At 42.3% G+C, this 25,052-nt stretch overlaps 2 protein-coding genes across 2 annotated transcripts in view; both read right to left on the reverse strand.

The window, feature by feature from the left end:
- Positions 1–14,421: 14,421 nt before the first annotated feature.
- Positions 14,422–24,851, reverse strand: LOC102853444 (chromosome unknown open reading frame, human C9orf156). The gene is made up of 5 exons (XM_006886870.1): positions 24,774–24,851; positions 20,710–20,884; positions 18,909–19,066; positions 16,754–17,392; positions 14,422–14,681 (listed from the first exon to the last, which is right to left on the reverse strand). Exons 1-5 carry the CDS (start codon positions 24,847–24,849, stop codon positions 14,422–14,424), a joined length of 1,308 nt encoding a protein of 435 aa, XP_006886932.1. The 5' UTR covers positions 24,850–24,851.
- Positions 24,852–24,907: 56 nt separating this feature from the next.
- HEMGN (hemogen) overlaps positions 24,908–25,052 on the reverse strand; it is a 24,372-nt gene continuing 24,227 nt past the window's right edge. Inside the window, exon 5 of the mRNA XM_006886964.1 lies at positions 24,908–24,951. Coding sequence (XP_006887026.1) covers positions 24,908–24,951 — 44 coding nt within the window. The remainder of the gene's footprint in view (positions 24,952–25,052) is intronic.

The following is a 25,052-nucleotide window of genomic DNA, read 5'->3' on the forward strand; positions in this document are numbered from 1 at the left end:
CTCAGAGTTAAGTGTCCATCAGTATTTCAGGCAAGATCAAAACTAAAGACAATGATTTTAGGAACAAATCATAACCAGACATGAGCCTGGGATTAACTGATAGGACCCCAAGAGCACAATCTAGTCCAACAGTGGCCTTTAAAAGGACTTGTTGGGCCAGTTAAAGCCAAGGCAGAGAGGTCAAGTTAGATGATGGCGACAGTTTTTGAGGAGTCTCAAGATCTTAATTGCTTTTCCTGGAGGATGATTATGTGGGTTTATTATGAAGTTTTAAGAAAAGTGAGGATTGTATTAGGAAGAAAAAGACCAAGAACACTTGTCTTCCTGGAAACCACCAAAGATCGCTGTTCTCTCTGTATTAATCTGTGTTGTCAGCCGAGGATGAAGAATAAAGGATGAGACGGGACACCAAGCATGGAGGAAAAATCAGAGAGCATAAAGCAGGGGGTGAACAGCTCGAACAACTGAAGCACTGTACTCAGCTTCCCTGTGTCTTTACTGAAAATTGCCAGGGAGCAAATCACAAAGACAACTCTATTCAAACGAAGCTAAACTTTTTCTATTGAAAACCTTATGTTTGACTCAGGAGGGAGAAGTTAGCAAATACAATCCAAGAATTGTGAAAACGCCTAAGGTCAGCTTTGGTGCCTAAGGTCAGCTTTGGTGCCTAAGGTCAGCTTTGGTGCTTAACCCCTGTGACCTTTCTCAGGGGGAATTACAGCTTGTATCTTCACCTCCCTCATATCCTAATATAGCATTTGGTTTATCATTAATATTTAGATTGATATTTGGTTTCCCACATATCTATTACTGTCTTCTTTAAAAGAGGGATCACAATATTTATCTTCATATTGTTGTGTACCATAGAGTTGGAACTGACCCAAGCTGACCCTCTGGCAAGTTTTCAGAGGAAGTTAATCACGTAGGAGGAGATTGCCCATCCTTCTCCCATGAAGGGGCTGGTGGTCTTGATCTATGTGCCTTCAGGATTGCAGCACAGTTTCTTGCCACTAGGCCACAGAGCTTTATTTCACTTAGCATTATGTCCTCTAGGTTCTTTCATGTTATAAGTTTCATAAACTCATCATCATCATTCTTTACGGCTGCATAGTATTCTACTGCATGTATATACCACAGTTTACATATCCATTCATAAATTGATGAAAATTTTGGTCATTTCCACTTATTGGCTATTGTCCATAAAACAATAATGAACATAGTTGTACTTATGTCTATTTGTGTTATTATTTTCTAAGTCCTTAGAGCATGTCCGTTGGAGTGGGACTGCTGGATCACGTTGTACTATTGTTGGGTGCCACTGAGTTATCACCAATTGATCATGACTGTATGTACAACAGATTGAGACCTTATCCAGTTGCTTCATCCTGAATCCTGCGTCATACTGGATCATTACTATTGTTTTTGTTGGTATGGGCTGTCAAATTGGAATCATAGCTGACATTGCAGTGGGCTTTCAGAGGCAGTAAAATCACACACAAGGAGATTGACCATCTTTCTACTTCAGAGCAGCAGGTGGGTTTGAACTTGATGCTTTGGGGTTAGTAGCACAGTTCCTTGTTCACTAGGCCACCAGAGCTCCCTCTACTGGATCACAGGGTAGCTCTAGTTCAAGTTTTTTGAGAAAGCCCACACTGTTTTCCATAGAGTTTGCACTCTTCTATAGTCCGACCAAAAATGAATTGGGATACCAGTCTCCTCATATTCACATGATATTTGTTGCTCTCTGTTTTGACCAGTGCCATTTTAGTTGAGGTAAAATGGAACTTCCTAGTAATCTTTCCGATAGCTAATGAGGGAGCTCTGATGGCCTAGTGGGTAAAGAGTTGTGCTGCCAACCTGAAAGCAAGTGATTCAAACCTACAAGACGGAAGATGGACAATCTCCTCCTATGGGATTTGTTGTTCTTGTTGCTCATCCTTCTCCTGAGGAGCAGCTGGTGGATTCGAACCACTGCCTTTGGGATTGCAGCACAGCTTCTTACCACTAGGCCACCAGAGCATCCATGTGCCATTTACAGCTTCTGAAAACCCACTGTTGGTTCAGCGGCACATAACAGCAACACATAGATCATGGACACATTTCCATATGTTTATTATCTGATTCGGTGACCTGTTTGATTACTGTCATTTCATGTTCTTTGCCTGTTTTATGATTAAATTATGTACCTTTTTCTGTTGTTTAGTCTTGCAGTTTTCTGTAGATTTTAGAGACTAGATGATTTAGAGATAAATTGTTTCTGAAGATATTTCCCCCCTAGTGTGTAAGTTGTCTTATCCTTTTAATAAAGTCTTTTGATGCGTGTAAGGTTGTTTTCATTTTTTTAAAAAAAAATAGCCTCTATTTTGTCTTCTTTTATTTGCTTTAATGTTTGTTATCCTGTTTTACAAAAGAGATTTCATATTTCTCTTCCTGTGTCTTATTTAGAAATTTTACTGTTTTAGATTTAACAATCATGGGTTTTTATTCATTTTGCATTACTTTTTGTGTACGGTGTGGAATATGGGCCCTATTTAATAAGTGGATATCTAGTTCCACAAACTCCACTTATTTTTAAATCTTTTTTAAAAACCAGATAAAAACATTTGTCTGTCTTGGCTGCATTTATACATTGTTTCTACTGGTAGGTAGCCAGAACCATTTATTAAAGAGATCATAGTATTCTCACCAAATGGACTTTGATTCCTTGTAAAAAATCAATTGTCTATAAATGGCTAAGTTTAATTCTGGGTTCTCAGTTCTGTTCCACTGGCCTAGATATATATCATCAAACTAATGCTAGGCTGTTTTAGTTACAGTGACTATATAATACATTTTTATGTTAGAGAGTGTAATATCCTAATGTGTTTGTTTTGTTCACTTTTCCTTTAATATTGGCTATTCATGGTTTCTTTAATCTCCATGTGAAACTGGCTGTGGTATAGTGAATCCTTTGTTCGAAATGGCTTTCCTAGTCTAGTGTATTGCCCTTGACTTTACCACAGTACTGGGTTGTTGTGGTGGTGATGGCTGTTATATGCCATCGAGTTGCCTGTGACTCATAGTGTAGCTATGCCCAACAGCCCTAAACACTGCTCTATCCCTTGCCAATCTCACTGTCTCTGACACACCTACCACCATTACCCCAGTCACTGAATCAATCCGTCTCATCAAGGGTCTTCCTCTCCTGTGCTGTCCCTCCACCTTCCCAAGCACGACGTTCCTCTCCAAGGACTGGTCCCTCCTTGCAACATGTCCAAAGTATATCAGACGAAGCTTCAAAATTCTTGCCTCCAAGGAGCAGCCTGGCTTCACCCTCTCCAGGACAAACTTGTTTGTTCTCCTAGCTGTCCATGATATATTCAATACTCTTCTTCAGTACCACAATTCAAAGGCATCAATTCGCCTTCTAGCATCCCTAGTCCTTGTCCAGCTTTCTGATGGATAGCAAGTAATTGCAAAAACCATGACCTGTATCAGGCACACCTTGGTCTCCAGACTAACATCATTGCTCTTCAATACTTTGGAGAGGTCTCTGACAGCACACTTCCCCAATGCAATTAGTCTTTTAATTTCCTGGCTGCTGGTACCAAGAGTGTTGATTGTAGAGCCTAGTCAACTGAAGCTGCTAACAATTTCAATCTCCTCGTCATCTATCATGATGCTGCCACTTGGCCCAATAGTGAGAATCTTTGTTTTCTTGATGTTGAGCTTCAATCCATATTGAAGACAGCAGTCCTTGACCTTCTGCAGCAAGTGCTTCAGGTCTTCCTCAGTTTCAGCAAGTAGGGTTGTATCATCTGCATAACACAGATTGTTGATGAGTCTACCTCCAATCCTGATGCCACACTTCTCCTCATTGAGCCCAGCCTCCCAGATAATCTGTTCCACATATGTATTGAAAAGATATGGAGATAGGATACTCTGGTTTCTCTTCAGATCCTATAAATCTCTCACTTTTTACTAAAGATTTTTCATTACTGGGTAGGAACATGCAAATAGGGTATGTTAGTCTACCCGCCAAGGGATTGGCTAGTTTCCCCATTCCATAGGTTTAAACTGAGCAGATGTGGTAGCAGAAATGTGGGAATCTCATTACAAGCGAGGAGGAGGAAGCAGAGAGTGCAGTCCTCGTCTTTTGGGGCCAGAGATTCCTGTCCCAGCCAGAGCAAGAGCAAAGAAAACAGGCCTTCCATATATAGGATTATGTCATTTGCAAATAGAAATAATGTCACTTCTTCCTTTTCTACATCCACCATTTATTGCTCTTTCTTGTCTTAAGGGCTCTGGCTAGAATAAGAGCAGTAATAATAATAAACATCCTTTTCTCATTCCTGTTCTCAGAAGGAAGGTTCCCAGGCTTTCTGCATTGAGTATAATGTTGGCTATTGGTTCTGCATTGGTTCATGCCTGTAGTTATGTTGAGCAAAGGTTCTTCCTATTTTGTTAAATGCTTTTGTCAGGAAAGAGTGTTGAATTTTATTTAATGACTTTGTTGATTGACTTTTGAATTCTGTACCAACCCTTCATTTCTTAAATAAATTTCACTGGGTCATAATCCCTTTAAGATACAATTAGATTCAATTTGATAACATTTAGTTTAGAATTTTTACAACTATATTCATGATAACAATTAATCTGTAGTTTTCTTTTCTTGAACTAGTTGATTTTCCCCCCAGTCCCTGATTTGAGTAATAGGATAATTCTGGATGTATAGCATCATTTAAGACATAATGATATTTTGGAAGATAGCATATAAAATGGACATCAGTTTTTCCTCCTGAAGTATTTCTTCACTAGGAAAATCATCAGGACCTTCCGTTTTCTTTTCAGGGGAAAATTTTTTTTTTCAATAACACCTAAAGTTTATTAGATGACAGCACACACAGGAAACGCAATTAGTTGAGGAGTCTACTATCCGTTCCCAAAGAGATCATCCTATAAGAATTGAGACCCAAGAGGCGAACCCCGGCAGAGGCCTGGTCCACCGGGCCGCCTGCAGCGGGCTGGGGCCCCAGTTATGCTCTTGCACAGCAGCCTAACACACCACACACACACACACCCCGCCTCCCCCGGCACCATGGGCAGGCGCGCCGGCGGCTCAAAGGCAGCGCGTTCAGGAAAATTTTAAACTACAATTTAAGTTTTTTAAAAAATAGATGTAGAATCGTTCCAGTTATATAGTTCTTTCAACAAGTTGTGAAAGTGAGTTTTGGTGATATGTATCTTTTACGGAATTTGTTCATTTCATCTAAGTTGTTAGATATATTGACATAAAGTTGATAAGATTCCTTTTAATATCTTAGAATTTTATAACTTAAAATTTAATATCTTAGAATCTCTAGTAATGCCATCTATCCCATTCTTGACACTGATAATTTATGTCTTCCCTCTTTTCAGTTTGACTAGAAGTTTATCCAAGTTGGTTTTATTTGTTATTTTTTTGTTTTCTATTTTATTGATTTCCACCTTGGTCTTTATTCTTTCTTCTCTTTGCTTACTGTAATTAACGCTTCCTTCTTTGCTGCCTTTTATTTGAGTTTCAGCAGGCATCAAAAACAATTGCATGAATTCACTCTGTATTTATCCAGAAGTCAGAGATGTGATTTTCAAGAAAGTAGCAACGAGCTCATTTTGAATAACTCTTCCACTTGCTCTTTTTTAAATTAATTTTCATGAATGTTTACATAGATTTTGAATTTCCATTCATTCATTGTTGCATTTTTCTCCCTCCCCCTGCCCCACTTGCTCTTATGAAACTGTCTACTGTAGATTCTCTTAGGTTAGAAACCTTGGAGTTAGTGGTTAAGACTGTTGTTTCTCACAATGTATATGAACTTAGTAAGCAAACCAATTTTTGTTGTGTACCATACAGTCAGAACTGACCCATAGCTGAGCCTCCAATGGGTTTTCAGAGGCACTCATCACATAGGAGGAAACTGCCCATCCTTCTCCCACAGAGCAGCTGGTGGCCTCAAACCACAAGCCTTCAAGATTGCAGCACAGCTTCTTGCCACTAGGCCACCAGAGCCCTAAACCAATATAAAATAAAAATAAATTTTAAAAGTATTGTTTCAGTAGTTTGATGGACTTGGGATTTATATTCCCCTTCCCATCTATGTAATCTTGTTTGCTCATCTGTAAATTGGAAATAGTCTCCATATATTTCCTCATAGATTTATTGTGAGGTTTAATTGAGGTAGTTTAAAATTTATTTAAAATTAGGGGAGCTCTGGTGGCCTAGTGGCAAGGAGCTGCAACTACAATCCCAGAGGCGCATGGTTCAAATCCACCAGATCCTCTGCCGGGGAAGGAGGGACAATCTCCTCCTGTACCAGTCAGATCTGATTTGACGGTACACGCACAGAAAAGTAACAAAATTAAAAAAAATTTTATTTAAAATTCTTAGCACAATATCTAGCCTAAACTGCTTATTAGCTATTCTTACCCTTTCTCTGTTATCATTTATTATTATTCTTTCATCACAAAAATCCAGCCTGTTGTAAAAACTCTATCATTTAAGGAATTCTTCATATTAGCACTAAGCTTCACTTTTCTAACACTCCTCACAAAAGGGTGATAACCAGATATGTCAGGTAGTTTTTGCTTTATGACAGAACAACCTAGGACTTAGTGGCTTAAAATAATGAGCTTTTCCTCCTTCTCATCTGGGGTCTTGTGTGTCATCTGGGAAATTTTTCTGGTCTAAGCCAACTCTGTAAGAGTGGAATGGTCTGGGATGGACTCACTTATGTATCTGGAGACCAAATCATTATTAGCTGGGACAAAGCCATGCCCCTTTCATCACTGGGAAGCCTATCATAGACTTGTTCACTTAATGGTAGGAGGGTTTCCAACAGAAAAAGAGGGCAAGCTCTGAAGGCCAAGGCCTCTCACCTTATGAGCCAGTGGATATCTTGTGCATATCTTCAAACTCATTTTTTTCCTCCCTATTTTTCCCTTTGCTTTGTCATTTTCAAGCACTTTTTACTTGTATATCCTTACTGGATTATTCTATATGGCTTTATACTTTGGCACTAATAGGAAGTTTGGCAAAGGAGATTAATTTTTTTAAATGTACAGTTTCAATATGAGAGGGTCTCTATCTTGTCTATCTTGTCTATCTTGTCCCTGCTAGTGCAAACTGTTAACATGTTTTCAGCTACTAACTAAAATGTGGGAGGTTCAAGGCCATCCAGAGGTAGCTCAGAACAAAGACATGGCAGTCTTTTTATTTAAAAAAAACATTGAAAACTTGGTGGAGGAGAGAAGAGGGGGCTCCCCCCAGGTGTCATTGAGTTTATGTTAATGATGTTGGAATGATTTGAAAAGTATAGTGAGAATGATAGCACATAACTTGAAATATCCACATTTTACTAAAATGCACACATAGACAGTTTTGAGATGGCATGTGTTATGGTATGTATATTTTCATCACTTTTTTGGGGGGGGAAACAACCCCAAAACACCAAAACCCAACCCTGTGAAATACAATCCCACTCTAACATGTGTCACCACCAACTTGATGGTCACTGCTTCTGCCTTGTTTCCTGTACCTGAAGTCCCCTGACTCAGACACAGACCCTTGACTCTTGCCCCAAACCAGGCTGAGCCCCTTGTCTCTTGCCAGCCCTTGTCTATACTCCACTCCATACCCATGCTCAGCTCTGCCCACCTGCCAATGTGCCAGCCCACCACTTAGTGGTTGGATTTCCTCCTTACCTTCCCATTTCAGCACAGCACCCTTACCCAGTGAGCACACTCTTTCTCTAGCTCCTCTCCTGCTGATTCAAAGGACAGAATTCAGAGTTCTTATTCTGACAGTGGGCGAGGGCCCGTCCTGGGCATGGAGGGAGAACAACCCCACCAGTCACATGACATCAACTGCAAGCTCCCTAAATGCAAGTAGACACAGAGCCAGTGGGTGGAGCTGACGAGTGAGTGGATCCTGCAAGCAGAGACCCATCCTTCTGTCCAGATTGGATAAACTGCACAGGTTTGGTGAGTACTTGGCTAAGGAACTCTCTGGCATCTCAGCCCTCTGCCAACACACCATCCGGATGGGCGCCTGACTCTTGCCTGGAGGCACAATGGCTTATCCAAAACCTTGCCTCTCAAAGGAGAGAAATCGTTAGCACACAAAGCTGCCCAGGTTCAGCCAGCTTATCCACTCAGAGGCAGCTCAGCCCCACAGTTGATGGGTGATCTGGTGGTTTTGGGGTTGTGCCCCACATGTGATGTTCCAAGAGAAAGTAAGTATGTCTCTAACCATGGCCAGCAATCATCCTTGGAAGCAAGAACGGCAAAACTTCATTTCACATACTTTGTGCATGTTGCTAGGAGAGACTATTCTTGTAAAAGGACATTATGCTTGGGAAAGTGGAGGGTCGGTGAGAGAGGGGAAGACCCTCAATGAGATGGATTGATACTCACTGTAACAATGGGCTCAAGTGTATCAGAGGTGATGAGGATGGCACAGGATAGGACAGGGCTCAGATCTGTTGAAAGTTTAATAAATGATCTTTCCTTTGAGTCTTCCATCTATCTGGCCTCTTTAGGACAGTAGTGTGAATAGAAAACTACCTGCAAGCGATTGATTCGCTAATGTCTTCATTTCTTCTCTCTTAGGGAAAAAATGAAAAAATAAATACCTATCCTATTATGAAGCTTCATCTGACATACTTTGGACATGTTGCAAGGAGGGAGCAGTCCTTGGAGAGAGGGACATCATGCTTGGGAGGGTGGATGAACAGCGCAGGAGAGGAAGACCCTCGGTGAGGTGAATTGATTCAATGACTGTGGTAATGGGGGTAGGTGTGTCGGAGACAATAAGATTGGCATAGGATAGAGCAGGGTTTAGGGCTGTTGTACATAAGGTCACTATGAGTCGCAGGTGATCAATGGCACATAACAACAACAAAACACACAAATAACCTAAACCCAGTAACTATCTAATATACACATGCTGATGGGTTTGGCTGTTGAGTCTACCCAATTGTGCACACCTTCCACATTACAATAGTTTATCCACCTCCTTAAGCCAAAGGGGGCTTTGGTGCCATAATCTGTAGAGAGCTGCGCTGCTAAACCAACAGCTGCACCTATCTGCTGGTTCAAATCCACTAACAACTTCTCAAGAAAAAGATGGGAAGTCTCCTCCCATGTGATTTCACAGCCTCTGAAAACCCACTGGAGAGACAGCTATAGGTAGGTTTTTGTTGGGTTTAGGATTTTTCCTTCCCCCATTAAGTCTAGCAACTATTTAAGATAAATTTAATAAATGGCACTCATTCTTCTAAACTCTTCGTATGTGACTGACAAGTGGTAGCATTGATGATTAGAAGGGAAAAAAGAGAGGAGAAAATTAATAAACAGAGAAGGTAGGTGGAAGGAAGAACAATATTCAATAAGGATTTGCTTATTGTATAATCATTGTAATAATTACATCAAATGCTGATAATTCTTGCCTACGAATAATTGTTAGAAAAAAGCCAGAGGTTGACAAAATTTTTACTCACATGAAACAGATCTTTTTTTAAAGCTTCTATTCCTGAAAGCCGGCAGTTAGGCATAAAGGCAAAATTACTTCAAAAAGCTTTATTCCTGGAGGTTTCCAGCTCTGGGGAGGTTGGGGGGAAAGCAGATATCAAGAGCTCCCCCTACAGGCACCGGGAAAGAAAAGCCTGAAAATCAAAATAATCCCCTAGGATGAAGCGAGACCCTACTGGACCTAACTCATAGCTGACCCTCCAATGGGTTTTCGGAAGCTGTAAATCACATAGGAGATTGCTATGCGGTGTCGCTGATGGATTCGAACTAGTAGAGCAGTGAATCCTATGAGTTATCAGCACAACACCCTACGAACTGTGCCACCAGAGCTCAAAGAGCATAAGCTGCAGAAAGCAGGGGTGAAGACCCCCTCTGAGGGCTTTGAAGAAAGGCCTGGAAGAGCCAGGGGCATGGCAGAAAAGACAAGAATGGGCAGAGAATGACACGGGTTTGTTTTTTGCTCTATGTGCCGCAAATGTGAAAGAAAAACCCTAGCATACTTCCTTGTTGTTGTTGCTATGTGCCGTCGAGTTGCTTGCGACTCATAGCGACCCTATGTACAACAGCCCTAAACTCTACTGTCTTGTGCCAATTGCACTGTCTCTGACACTCCCATCCCGATTATCCCAGTCACTGAATCACTCCACCTCATAGAGGGCCTTCTCCTGCGCTGTCCCTCCACCCTCCCAAGCATGATGTCCCTCTCTAAAGACCGGTCTCTCCTCACAACATGTCCAAAGTATGTTAGACGGAGCCTCAGAATCCTTGCCTCCAAGGAACCACCTGGTTTAACCCTTTCAGGACGAATCTGTTTGTTTTTCTAGCAGTCCTTGGTATTCTCAATACTCTTCTCCAGCACCACAGCTCAAAGGCATCAATTCTCCTTCTATCCTCCTTAGTCATTGTCCAACTCTCTGATGCATAACAAGTGATTGAGAAGACCATGGCCTGTATCAAACACACCTTAGTCTCCAGAGTGAAACCATTGCTCTTCAGTACTTTGGAGAGGTCCCTAACAGCAGACTTTCCCATGGCAATACGTCTTTTAATTTCCTGGCTACTGGTGCCAAGAGTGTTGACTGTGGAGCCAAGCAAACTAAAGCTGTATACAATCACAATCTCTTCACCATCCATCCTGATGCTGCCAATTGGACCAGTGGTGAGAATCTTTGTCTTCTTGACATTGAGCCTCAATCCATATTGTAGGCTGCAGTCCTTGACCCTCTGCAGCAGGTGCTTCAGGTCCTCTTCAGTTTCAGCAAGCAGGGTTGTATCATCTGCATAAGGCAGATTGTTGATAAATTGTCCACAAATCTTGACCCCACATTTCTCCTCATAGAGGCCAGCCTCCCAGATAATCTGTTCTGCATATAGGTTGAAAAGGTATGGAGATAGGATGCATCCCTGGCGTATGCCCTTCCCAATTTTGAACCATGCAGTGTTCCCTTGTTCTGTTCTGACAACTGCCTCCTGGTCCAAGTATAGGTTCCACATTAGCACGATCAAGTGTTCTGGGATTCCCATTCTTCTCAGAGTCAGCCACAGTTTGTTATGATCCACACAAATTCCTAGGATGGTTAAAAATCATCTCTTTTTGTCCACATAAATATGAACATTTTATAGCTCAATGAAGTCCTGATTCAGTTTCAAATATTTTTTTAGGACAAAGAAAATTATAATCAGACTAAAGGGTAGTTTGCACCAATGTCAATTTCCTGCTTCTAGCATTATACTCTAATTATGTGAGATATTACCACCAGAGTAAAGATAGTTGAAGGGTATGTGGGCCTGCTAGTCTTAAAACTTCCAGTGAATCTGTAATAATTTCAAAATTAACTATCAGGTGGGATTTTTTTTGTTGTTATTTTGGATTTTTTTTTTTACTATCAGGTTTTTTTAACCCAAAATAAATGCATGTCCCCAAAAAGTTCTAAGTAACATCAGAAATAAGGATGAGTTCATTTGGTTCCAAAGTATGGTATCATCTGTCATAAATAACCCTACAAGTATGTACAGGCAGTAAGGTTCATTTCAAAACTCTGATCGATCTATTAAGATTTACAGTTGTGATTAGAACGCCTATGTCATGTTGACAGGTGTCTAATTTGGCTACATCAGGGTGTAAATAGCCAGGTATCTGGGATCACATCATTAAAATTACCTACAGGCAATACATTTTTATAATTGCTTCCTACTGGGTACACACAAGGACCTTGTACAAATTAATTACTGATTTATCAGATGATGTTGCAATCATGCTTTTATCTTACTCCTACTATGACTGGCAACTAGAGTTGTACCTTGTTCATCTCATTTAGCACCAAAATTTAGACCCTAGTCAGTCCTTCAGAGAGTAAGTGGCCCCGACTCAAGCATTTTCAGTTGCTTCATAGACACTTGAAAGTTGGATAATGAACAAGGTCATAGAACGGATGCCTTTGAATTGGGGTGTTGGTGAAGAATTTTTAATACATTCAAAGTCATTACCATTGAGTCATGCCCAAGTCACAGCTGATCCTCCAGTGAGTTTTTGTATCTGTAAGTCATACATGCTATAAATGCCCATCTTTTTCTCACAGAGCTGCTGGTGGATTCCAACTGCTGGAAAGGCTTGGTCTTTGGGTTAGCAGCACAACTCTCTACCAACTACACACCCAGTGCTCTCTTCTCAATGTATTTGTTGTTATGTGCCCTCGATTACAACTCATAGTGACCCTGTGACCAGCAGATCCAAATGTTGCCCTATCCTGTACCATCCTCATCATCTCTGATATACAGGAACCCATTGCTGCAGTCACTGTGTCGATCTAGCTCACGGAGGGTCTTCCTCTCTTTTGCTGACTCTCCACTTTTCCAAGCATGATGTCATTTTCCTAGGAATTGTCAAAATAAATCTGTATTGAAGGAAGAGGGCAGCCAGTGTTCCTGGGAATCAAGGAGGGTAAGATTTCACCTTTTCAGACATGTTATCAGGACAGAACCTTGCTTGCTCAAACTGAAGACTTGAAGTGCCTGCTGCAGAAGGCCAAGGACTGTCATCAATATGAATATGAAACTCAACATCAAGAAGACAAAAGTTCTCACCACTGAGCCAATTGGCAGCACCATGATGGATGGAGAAGAGATTGAGGTTGTTAGCAATTACAGCTTGCTCAGCTCAACATTCAATACTCTTGGCACCAGCAATCAGAAAATCAGAAGAAAAATTGCACTGGAAAAATCTGCTGTCAGGAACATCTCCAGAGTATTGAGAAGCAATGATGTCAGTCTGGAGACTAAGGTGAACCTGATTCAGGTCATAGTCTTTACAATTTCTTGCTATGAATAAGAGCGGGACGATGACTAAAGATGACAGAAGAATTGATGTCTTTGAGTTATGGTGCTAGAGAAGTCTTGAACGTACTATGGACTGCCAAGAAAACAGGTATGTCTTGGAGAGGGTGAAACCAAGTTTCTCCTTAGAGGCTAGAGTTTTGAAGCTTCGTCTCACATATTTTGGGCACATGGCCAGAAGAAACCAGTCCTTGGAGAAGAACATCCTGCTTGGAAGGGTGAAGGGACAGTGCAGGAGAGGAAGACCCTGGATGAGATGACTGAAACAGTAAATGGGGCAATAGGGTAAGTGTGTTAGAGTAAGACTGGCACGGGACAGGGCAGGCTTCAGAGCTGTTGTACATGTCCTCTATGAATCACAGGTGACTCGATGGTACATAACATCAGGACAGACTAGGTCCTACAGAGGGATATCATGCTTGAAAAACAGAGGCTCAGTGAAAAAGAAAAACCGTCCACCAGATGGACTGACATGGTAACTGCAGCAGTGGGCTTCAGTACAGCAGTGAGAAGGGCAGAGCTGGAAGGTTTCATTCTGTTACAGTCATTACCACTGGGACTCAACTGGATGGAAGCTAGCAGTAAGTTGTCAAGCAAGGCATAGAACACATAAATACGACATGAACCAAGAACTGTTTTATAAAGGCTCCTTTTCTGATACAGTCATCCAAAGAAATGTCACTCTTTTGGTGTTAGGATTAAAGCAGTATCAAATGTATGTATGTCCTAGTCTCTGAAATAAGAGCTTAGTCTAATCATAAAGATTGCTAAAGCTATTTAATTTTGAGTTGTTAATTTGAAAAGGTTATAAGGAGCTCTGGTGGTCTAGTTAGTGGTAAGAAACTGTACCCGAAGGCACATGGTTCAAATCCACCAGTTGGTCCATGGGATGGGCACTTTCTTGTGTGATTATTGCCTCTGCGAACCTGCTGGAGGGTAGCATATAGGTCAGTTCCGACTTGCCCATATTCAACAACAACAAAGATTATTGCAATTTAGAATAAAATAGAGGTGAGGCTTTTTCAGACATGAAACCAATGGGAATGTTGACTTGAACCCTTCACTTGAGATTCCCTGCACCAGCTGTCTCTGCTTCGTCTCATCACATCCCAGGAACATCAGCTTCTTTCAGAACTCAAAGAAACAGTATCCCTTTGAATTCTTCATAACAGACCAAGAGGCTCACAGCAGTTGCTCTGAACTCTCTCTGTCAAGTTTATTGAAACACATGTTTTTTGGTGAAGACTTATAAGAGTCAGCTGTGTGTTGGTTCTGACTCCACTGCAATGAGTCTGAGAGTTTCAACAACAAAATTAACTTTTAAAAAATAAAGCACCAAAGAATAAATGCAACTTAATATATTTAAAAAAAAACACGTCAAAAAACCTAATTATTCAAAGAAATCATCATTGCTGCCCAAATCAATCAAAGCAGTAAGGTCATAAAATACTGCTTCCTTCTACAAAGAACAATTATTGGCTTGCACAGAAAATCCCCAAATTACATCCAAAAGTCAATTTCAAGTTATAGTGTGGAGACTCTTCAGGATCCCAGAGACACCAAGGACTCTGCTGGGTCAGGCACGTGGACGGGCTCAGACGCATGCTTGATCCTTAGAACTTCTGCAAAGCCGTCACCAAACCAGCAAGTGACGTGTGCGATGTCTACGGTGAAATAGAACAGCCTGTCCTGGCAGAGCTTCCGCCGATACACGGACCGAGGGTCGGCCGACAGCACTGCCTCGATGGCACGCTTTGCTTCCTCAGCTGACTGAAAATACTTAAATGCAGTTTGAACACCATCTGCAATGAGAAGAACACAATGTTAACTCTCAAAGTCATGTAGGTCCAGTCTCATCGCCTTGAACTTTCACATGAAGATGGTTAACTCCATGTCACCAACTGAGAGGAAAAGGGCTCGGAAACTTAGTCACTACTGGAAGTCACCTGTGGCCCACTCTGGGCTGGGATCTAACTGCTGGGGTGGCTCCTTCTCTCTGAGGATGATGACACCAAGTTCTTCTGCTTTCTACTTCTTCAAAGTAAGAAGGAAAGCCTAGAACACCCCAAGGAACCTCATCTCCTGACCTCCCCTCCCGTTCCCCATAGCCTCTCAGTCCTCACGCGGTCAGCTACAGTCACACAGCCTGTATGTGCCATGCATACTCCAAGCTGTGACTGGCTATGCCTCCAGCCAGCACGTCCTTTCCTTGAGCACGTGTGTGGCTCAGCCCTTCATCTCTCTGGCCTTTGCTCAGAGGCATCCTCAATGAGGTCTAACATAGTCACCCTCTTTTTTTTTTCTTTTACTTTAATAAAGTACTGAAGAGCAATGGTGTGTCTCTGGAGACTAAGGTGCGTCTGGTACAGGCCATGGTCTTTGCAATCACTTGTTATGCGTCAGAAAGCTGGACAATGACCAGGGAGGATAGGAGAATTGATGCCTTTGAGCTTTGGTGTTAGAGAAGAGTGTTGAGGGTACCAAGAACTGCTAAGAAAACAAACAGATTCATCCTGGAGAGGGTTAAACCGGGCTGCTCCTTGGAGGCAAGGATTCTGAGGCTTCGTCTGACATACTTTGGTCATGTTGTAAGGAGAGACCGGTCCTTGGAGAAGGACAACATGCTTGGGAGGGTGGAGGGGAAGGCCCTCTGGGAGGTGGATTGATTCGGTGACTGGGGCAGTTGGGATGAGTGTGTCAGAGACAATCAGATTGGCACAGGACAGACCAGAGTTTAGAGCTCTTGTACATAGGGTCGCTATGAGTCGCAAGCAACTAGACAGCACATAACAACAACAAAAACTTTAATAAGCACATATTATTTTCTCAGTTTAGGAGATTAGAAGTTCAACGTGCTCGCTCTTGGGCAAGGCGTTCTCTCTGTGTCAGCTTGGGGAGGAAGATCCTTGTTTCTTGGCTTCTGCTCCTATGCAATCATCATGTGGCTTGGCATATCAGTCACCCTCTATTTTTTTAAAAATTTATTATTTTTTTGTCAAGTACAACTCATAATGACCCTATGAACATCAGATCTGAATCTGGTCCTATCCTGTACCAGCCTCACAATCTCAGACATACCCAAGCCCATTGCTGCAGTCACTGTGTTAATCTACCTGGTTGAGAGTTTTCCTATCTTTTGCAGTCCCTCCACTTTTCCAAGCATGATGTCCTTCTCCAAAGAATAGCCTCTCATAGCAACATGCCCAAAGTATGTGAGACAAAGCTTCGCCAACCTCTAAGGACACGCTGGCTGCTGCACCTTCTCCAAGACCATAGCTATTTGTTCTTTTGGCAGTCCATGCAATATTCAGTACTCTTCTCCAACAACACAGTTCAAAGGTATCATTTCTTCTTCTGCTATCTTTATGCATTATCTAGCTCTCAGGAGCATAGCAACTGACTAAAAAGACCACGGTCTGGATCAGCCACACCTTAGTCCTCAAACTGACATCATTGCTCCTTAACAATTTGGTGAGGTCCCTGACTGCAGACTTTCCCAGTGTATTATGTCTCCTTGATCTCCTGACTACTGGCATCAAGTGTATTGATAGATGGTAGATAAAACAAGCATAATTTTACTTTTAGATTCTACTTGTTTGAAAACTCTTTAACAGGTCTAAATAACACGCCTTCATGAGGCTACAGCCATTCTCAGCAAACACTCCTGCATGCCTGGAACAAACTGTGCTGAACAAATAGCTGCTGAAACATACCTCAGATGATGGTATCACCTATTACCCTACACTGCTGCGTTTACCCACAGGACCAACACTGACAAATACTCCACGTGACTGCACTCAGATGCACCAAGCTCCTCTCACAGCAAAAGCTCACCCTTCATTTGGAAATGAAAAACTGAAGGTACTCAGCTTACCTGAACTGAGGCGCCTGAGGTCCAGCTCGGCGTGAGGGGTGAAGCGAACATCTAACGTGGTCACAGGTGGCTCTCTCACCCAGGTGGGCACCACACTGTGGTGGGCTTCAGGAGCAGTTCGGAAAGGACAGGGCAGGGCCCCAGGCTGTCTCTCCACAGTGGCTCCTGGTAGGATGGCTGCCTCCTGTCTTTTTGACCTCTTATCTGCACCTCCCTCAGAAAAGTTCTTCTCCAGATGACGGGAGCCAACTTGCTCTTCCACACTCTGATCTCGTCTCGATTCTAAACCCAAACCTGCTGCCACTTCTCCAGGCTCAGAGGAGGGCCGAGCGTCTGCTGTGTCATCATGCTCCACATGTTCTCCTTGGGAAGCTCTGTTTTCAGGACATTTAGGTTTCTCCTTAGTGCTACTGCAGGGCTGTGGCTCAACGCACTCAGTGAGCTGCTGCTGGTCCCACCTACCAGTCATGCAACTGGACCCAAACACAGTTCTTGGCTTATGCTTGTTATCTTGTAAATTAAAGTCTTCCAGAGGCTCAATCAAATTCTGCGGTGAGTCATAGTCAGCTATGTAGGGCTTAATGTCCAGCACAGGAGTGCCATGTATCATGTCAATTCCAGAGAGGTAAATCGCTCCACCTACAGGGTGAAAAAAAATATTCTCTATGAAGATTCAGTAACAATGAATATTGCAACTAAGAAGAATACGCTGTTGTTGTTGCGTACTGTACAGGCGGAACCAACCCATTGCTGACCCTCTGGCAGGTTTTCAGAGGCAGCTAATGGCACAGAAGGAGACTGCCCATCTGTCTCCTTCAGAGCAGCTGGTGGCCTCGAACCGCATGCTTTCGGGATTGCAGCACAGTTTACTAGGCCCCCAGAACTCCTAATGAGGATATAATACTAAAAATCTTCTTTCTGACCCAGCCTGCTTATACCTCACCAAGTTTACTGTCACTCTTACAAACCAGATTAACATCATGTGCCTTTATGTTTAGAAGTCCCTCCTCTTCTTTACCTGTTAAACTCCCACTGTTCTTTGAGGCCCTGAAGTGTCTGTCACCTCTTCTGGAAAGTCTTTCTGGCTCCACCAGGCATAAGCAAACTTTCTGATGGGATCCTGCAGAGTAACTCAAGTACACATCTCTCCTAGAGCACCTTTGTGCATGGTGCAGGAATGACCAGCTTGAAGAGACTCTGATCCGGGACAGTGAGCAATGCCCTGGAGCACTGGTGCATTTAGCTTGTTAACACGCATTATGTATTTTATTTTTATCACAATTGGGAGCATTGTTGGTGCAGAGTATTATGTGTCAGGCTGTTAAATAAAAGGTCAGCAACTTGAACCCATTAGGGAGAAAGGTGGACAATGTCCTCCTATAAAGTCTTACAGCCTCGGAAAGTGGGCAGAGGAGCAGTGAAGAGTTGGAATCGGTTTGACAGCAATGGGTTTTTGCTGTCATCTGAGTGAAAGTTTACAAAGCAAATTTATTTTCCATTTAACAATGTGTACACATTATGCTCTATGACACTGAGTGCAATTTGCAGTGTCACAGCACTCGTCCCACTTCCTCCTGTGTTTCCATTTCCATCCATCATTTTCTAGCCCTTCTTTCTTTAGCCCTGAACAAAGGCTGCCCTTTGCTCTTGTATGTGTTCCTGGCTGGTGCTACTGATCACCTTATAAGCCTGTCGTTTGACTCAAGGTTGATTCACAGGGTGATTTCCGTTCTAGCCAAATGGGTGGCTCAGGGCTGCTGCCTCAATGGTTCCACAAGTTACCTTCAGACCAGTAAGCCTGGTCTTCTTGCTTATTTTGAACTATGTTCCCTGTCTTTCTCTCATTCTATCAGGCTGAGTGTTAATTTTTTAACTCACTCATTTTTATCACTCTCATTTATTAATTTAATGGTTATAAAATCCTAAGAGCTCTCAAGATATGCAATGACACACACAAATTGTGAGCATCCTGGGAGAGTATGTGTCAAAGCATTTTCAATGCCAGCATTTCTTTTTAATCATTTTCTTCAGTGCCTGGTGGTTCACTCTTGATGGCTGTCAGAATAATAGCCAGTGGTGAATATTATCTTTGTTTTTTAAGACTTCTTTTCAGGTGAAGGAAAAACAAGTTAAAAGCAGACCTGAAATAGGTTACCTTCTACTTTTTCCAGCCTGGCCAGGGTCAGTCCTATGGCATTGGGACGATGAGGGCTCCTTGTAGAAAAAACACCAGTCTTCGCTCCATTTAGCCGAGGAGGCTGCACTTTGGCCTTACAGCTCAAACGACCATTTTTGTGAAAAACAAACAAAATCCTAATGGATAGAAATCCAACCAATGAATAAGAAAAGAGCAAAAGCTGTTTTATCATTTACTGGTGAGGGGAAGGGAACTGCCAAAATCAAACAGAATGCTTCTAATATGAAGGCCTGCAATGATATAGTTAAGAAAACATATTCCTTTTTTAAAAACAAACACCCACATTGCATGTGTATATTTACGCTTCTACGTACATTTAAAAGAAAAACTATTTAGCAGGATCACCCTAAACTGTTAAAATAGATGCTTAGGAGGTGGGGAGGGAGAACAAGGAATGAGGAAGGGAGATCAGGAAGAATCTTCATATATTTCAAAATCCACTTAGTACACCAGCAATTATTTTTTTTTTAGTGTACACAATTCAAACAAGATCGTACAAACTAGGTAAGGAACATCCATATTCTTTCTACTCTACCCATGTCTTCAAACTAAAAAGAAAAACAAAGAAAACTATTTTAAAAAGAAACAATTTTAGGTCTTCATCAATAAACTTAAGACAAATTTAGCCTCCTGACTGAAGTGAGGAAAAATGAACAGAGATCAGCTTCCCCGTTAAGAAACAAAAACATGTTCTGACCCTTTAGAATAGAGTAAAACTGACCCAGAGGGATTCTAAGGATGCAAATCTTTACGAAAGCAGACTGCTTATATTTCTTCCACAGAGCAGTTAACAGGTTAGAACTGTTATGGTTTAGTTAGCACTCCTGTACTTTTACAACTGTGCCATAACAGGGTTTTTTAAAATGTGTGTGTGTGTGTGTGTGTGTGTGTGTGTGTGTGTGTGTACACACTGTCAAATTGGATCTGACTGGTACAGGAGACTGCCCCTCCTTCTCCAGCAGAGCATCTGGTGGATTTGAACCACATACCTCTGGGGTTTCAGTGCAGCTTCTTGCTACAAGGCCACCAGAGCTCCCTTGCCATAGCTTTTTATAAAAAAAAATAATATAGCTGCACTGCAATCCCAGAGGTACATGGTTTGAATCCACCAGATGCTCTGCTGGAGAAGGAGGGGCAGTCTCCTCCTGTACCTGTCAGATTCGATTTGATGGTAAACACACAAAAAATAAAAAAATTTTTTTTTAAAAAATCCAGATTTCTAAGGTCTCGCTGGCATTTTAGAAAGAATAAACTTAAGACTTCATGGGTCTAGAGCAGGAGTGTGCAAACTTTTTATGCAAATGGTCAAACTAACTATTTTTGGCTTTCGGGACCAACCAATCTCTGCTATAACTAACTCTTCTGATCAAAGTACAAAAGCAGCCATAGTTGATATACAAAGAAGATGGCGTAACTGTGTTCCAAGGACAATGGGCCAGATTTGGTCTGCAGGCCACAGATCGGAGCCCTGGCCCAGAGGACAGAATAATGATCCACAGGAAGAGATGAGAAGGAAACAGATTTCAGCGCGACAGAGCATTCATCACAATTGGAACCAACTGCCAATGGAACATGCAGGTGTCTGAGTGGGTCCTGAGCTTCCCTGAGGGGGTCCAAGTCATGCTGACAAATGCAGGAACAAAATCTAAGAATGTCATGCCATAGATAAGGACGAGCTCTGGGGCTGCCTCCTGTGAACTTTATTTACTCAGTGGCAAGCTGTGGTCCAAATACCATTTTTAACTCTAAAACAACTTACCAGACATGAGAAAACTGATCTAGGCCCATCAAGGAGTGTTCAGGATTATTAAAGATGCTCTTTCTTATCTTCAAACAAGCCCTTGAAAGGCTACAAATGGATGGCTGCCTTGGGGTGCCATTCTTGGCTGAGAAACATGATTCCAAGTAGCCAATTGGCTCTGTCAACAGATTACCTAAGAAATATTGGATAAGAAATTACTAATCACAGCATGAACCAAAGGATCTTGAATGTACTTATTTCATTGCTTTTATATCTATAAGGTGCTATATACTGCTCTAAAAATTATTTTTATGCTATTAATAAAGATATATAAATAGCCTTATCATTACAGACACATAGTAATGTCCTTTTCAGCAATCTCATGGAAAAGGCACTTGTTTAAGAAAGGGAGCTCTGGTGGCCTAGTGATAAGGCATGCAATGCCAACCCAAAGGCACGTGGTTCAAATCCACCAACAGCTTCTTGAGAGAAAGATGAGCAAGCAATCTCTTCCTGTGCAACTTTACAGCCTTGGAAAAAATCACTTGAAGGTTAGCTATGAGTTGGTTCCATTTGACAGCAATGAGTTTGAATTTTTTTTTCCATTTAAGATGCATGTTTTAACTGACGTTAAAAACCAAATCAAACAAACAAAAAAAAATCCACCCCAAAAAACAAGGCCAGACAAGAATGTTATATAATCTGTATAATATTCTCCCATTCTTGATGGATCACTAAAATATAGCAAAAGATTGTCATCTATACTAATTTTAAAGTTGTCCAGTTAAACCATTATTTGTTATCCTTTGAATAGGTTAACCTCTTCCTATTTGGAGTTTCTTCTCTGAAACATTCATATATTATAAAGGGAACATTCATAGTTTATTTGGGAAACATTCATATTTTATACAGGATGTACAAATTTGAAGATGAGACCATAAAAAAACACACAAATATAGCCGCAACACTATCCTAGCTGCATTGTGGTGATTATGTTATTTAGTCAGTTTGAATTTTTTCATTAACTCACTGACAGGATTTTTGGTATTATGACTCTTACAGACCTGGTGGCATAATGTGTTAAGCAATGCAAACTTCCACCCAAGAAAGATGAGGCTGTTCGCTCATACAAAGATTTACAGCTACTGAAACCCTACCAAAGCTGTTCAGTTCTACTCTGTTACTTAGGGAGCTCTGGCAACCTAACGATAAGAAGCTGTGTTACAATCCCAAAGGCGCACATGGCTCGAATCCACCAGCTGCTCTGCGAGAGAAGGATAGACAATCTCCCTTGTGCAATTTACTGTCTCTAAAAATCGGCAGACTCAAATGGCACAAAACAACAGGACACTCTGGCGGCTTAGTGGTAAGGAGTTGCACTATCAACTCAAAGGTACGCATTTCAAATTCACCAGCCACTCTGAGGGAGAAAGATGGGCAATCTCCTCCGATGCAATCTCCTGCCTCTGAAAACTCTCAGAAGGGTCAGCTATGCGTTATGAGGGTTTCTATGAGTTGGAATCAGCTGCACAGCAGCAAATAACATAGGTAGAATAGGTGCTACACTTGTAACTTTGAATAAAGTGATAGGTAAACACACATACATACAGACACAAAAAGGCAGATACCAAGATAGCAACAGAGACTTTTACTGAGTAATGGCAAGTTGTCTTTATTTACTTCCTCTAAAATGAAAATTTTAAAAATTAACATACTGGTCTCTATCCCCACCACATTACTATTACACATAGTCGTTCTCTAGTTGATTCAGATTCACGGGATGAGAAAACAGAATTATCTAAGGTTTTCAAGGCCTTGACCTTTTCAAAATCAGTCTGAGGTTTTTCTAACAATCAGCATCTCAACGAGAAGTGGAGCTAGTAACTGTTTGTCACCCAGGGGCACACCTCCCCCTCCATATGCTGCAGATGTTGTAGGCTCCTAGTAATCCGATAGGACAAAGCAGAACTGCTCCACAGGGTTTACAAGATTGTAAATCTTATGAAAGCAGACTGCCTCCTCTTTCTCCTGGATAGTCGCTGATGGGTTAGCAACAGAACACTTAACAATCACACACCCAGGACTCCTCCTCCTTTATAGTTATTTAGACGTAGAGAATCTCACGCTCTGTATCTAGCTTGAAACTTATTTCCTACCTCAAAACTCTCCCTTTCTCCCCTTATTTCCTTCTGTAAAAGATGCTTCGCTTATGAAATTTAGTACTGAATATCCTGTGGACTGCCAAAAGCACGAGCCAGATAGGTCTTGGAAAAGGTACAGCCAGAGTGCTCCTTGGAGGCAAGGATGGTGAAGTTCTGATATCATACTTTGGACATGTAGCTAGGGGAGACTATTCGTTGGAAAGGGACTCCTGATTGGAAAGAGGGAGGGTCAGTGAAGGAGAGGAAGGTTCCCAATGAAGATGGATACATGGACTCTAGTGTGTCAGAGATGATGAGGAAGGCACAAGATAGGGCTTGGTTCAGGATGGCTGTTCACAGCATCAGAGTCACACTCAATGAGGACACCTAACAAAGTCATAGCAAGGTACAGGGTTCACCCAAAGGCTGAGAGTCTCAGGTGCTCTGAATCCACCAGTGTCTCTTAGGAAGTAAGATGGGCAATCTCCTCCCACCACCATTTATAGCCTTGGAAGTCTAATGAGGGGCTACTGTGAGTCAGAAGCCACTTAACAGGGCACTGAGTTTTGCGTTTTCCTTAAAATTGCACAAGGCAAGCTCCTATTTCTCCTCTAGGAGGCAAACCCCACCGCTGCTGAACGATTCTGACTCAGAGACCCTGTCTTGAGGACTGGGACCAAACTCCTCAATGTCTCCTGACATCCTGCTATTTGCATCAAGGTCATAAACTTGTAACTTCTAGTGTTTGCTAGCATCGGATAAAATTCTGGTTTCAATGGAAACTTGACTATCTCTGTCATGCTCAGGCGCACTGGGTTAGTTACTGTGTCAACCTAGAGATGTAAGAGATGTGAGGATGGTGCAGATTAGGGCATGGTTCACACCTGTTGTTCTTAGAGTCGCTACTAGTCCACTAGATAGCACCTAACAACAAACGGTAACCTACGCCCAGAGCAAAGCAGGCCAACCAAATAAGTTTCTAAAATAAGCTCAAAAGCTCTACTAGTAACCAAGAATTAACCCTTGCCCATAATTACAGACTTAGCTGAAATTCACTCAGACACAGGACCCACTGGGCACGCACCCAATTACCGTAATCCCTCCCCTATGGGCCAGTGCAGAAGCCCTACTTCTTTCCACAAATAATCTTGATGTTCTTTTCCTGCTAGTAAATTGTGTGCTATAGAGTCAGAATCAACTAATAGTTGACCTTCTAGCGGGATTTCATAGGCTGTTAACCACATGGGAGGAGACTGCCATGCTTCTCCGCGGAACAGCTGGTGGATTCAAATCTCATGCCTTTGAGATTGCAACGCAGCTTCTTACCCAATAGGCTACCGGAGACCCCTGATAAACTGAAATTCCACCTCCTCAGAGTTTTAGAAAATTCTGCCAACTGTTTGAAGTAGCATGTACCCCCAGCAGAAATGCTCCATGTCTTTCCCTTTGCAAAGGTTATGTCTCTTGCTATGCAAAGGCTATGTCTTGCTTACATTAAATGCTTTTTGTCATCTTTTCTAGTGGGAGAAAGAGCCTGTCTTGGAAAGCAACTGCCTCGCTACAGTCTGACTGCAGTATCGCCCCACAGGATTTCCAAGGCTGTAATCCTTCTCCAAAGGAGCTGCAGGTGAGTTTAAAGGGCCAACGTTTCCGTTACTAGCTAAGTGCTCTAACTACCGCACCAAAGGGCTCCCTCCATAGGAGTCAGAACTCCCTCAGAGGAAGACGATTCAACACTACGAGCACACAGGTGGTGCACGTAACTCCACTCGCCACAAAAGCATCACTCACGTGGCTGAGTCATCACGTGACGTCTGGCGGCACAATTACTAACGCACATAGATGTAAGCTCTCGCTGTTTGCGTCCCTCTGTGCAATAAAGTCGGCTTCTTGAGTCTGGGTTACTTTTGTGTTCAGAACGGCCAGGGTCTTGGAAGTTACCTGTCTCCAGAGCCGGCTTCACACACCCGCACGGGGTCGCTGTAGAGTTAGGCTCTGCGTCCTCCCTGCCGCGCATGGATACCGCTCCCGCCATTGTCCTGCGAAGCACCAGGACTTCCGCTTCCGCTCCCGGTCTAGGCGCCTGCGCAGTCGTGCTTCTTGCAGTACGGCGTGCACTCTATCGGTCGGGAGCTTTTTGGGGCTCGGGTTAGCGCGCTTTGATGGTACTTCAATGTCAAGAAGGCAGATTCTCACCACTGGGCCAATTGGCAGCATCAG

This window comes from Elephantulus edwardii, unplaced genomic scaffold (genome assembly GCF_000299155.1).
Source record: "Elephantulus edwardii isolate Elephantulus edwardi_28Jun2011 unplaced genomic scaffold, EleEdw1.0 scaffold00052, whole genome shotgun sequence".
In the NCBI taxonomy this organism is placed as follows: Eukaryota; Metazoa; Chordata; class Mammalia; order Macroscelidea; family Macroscelididae; genus Elephantulus; species Elephantulus edwardii.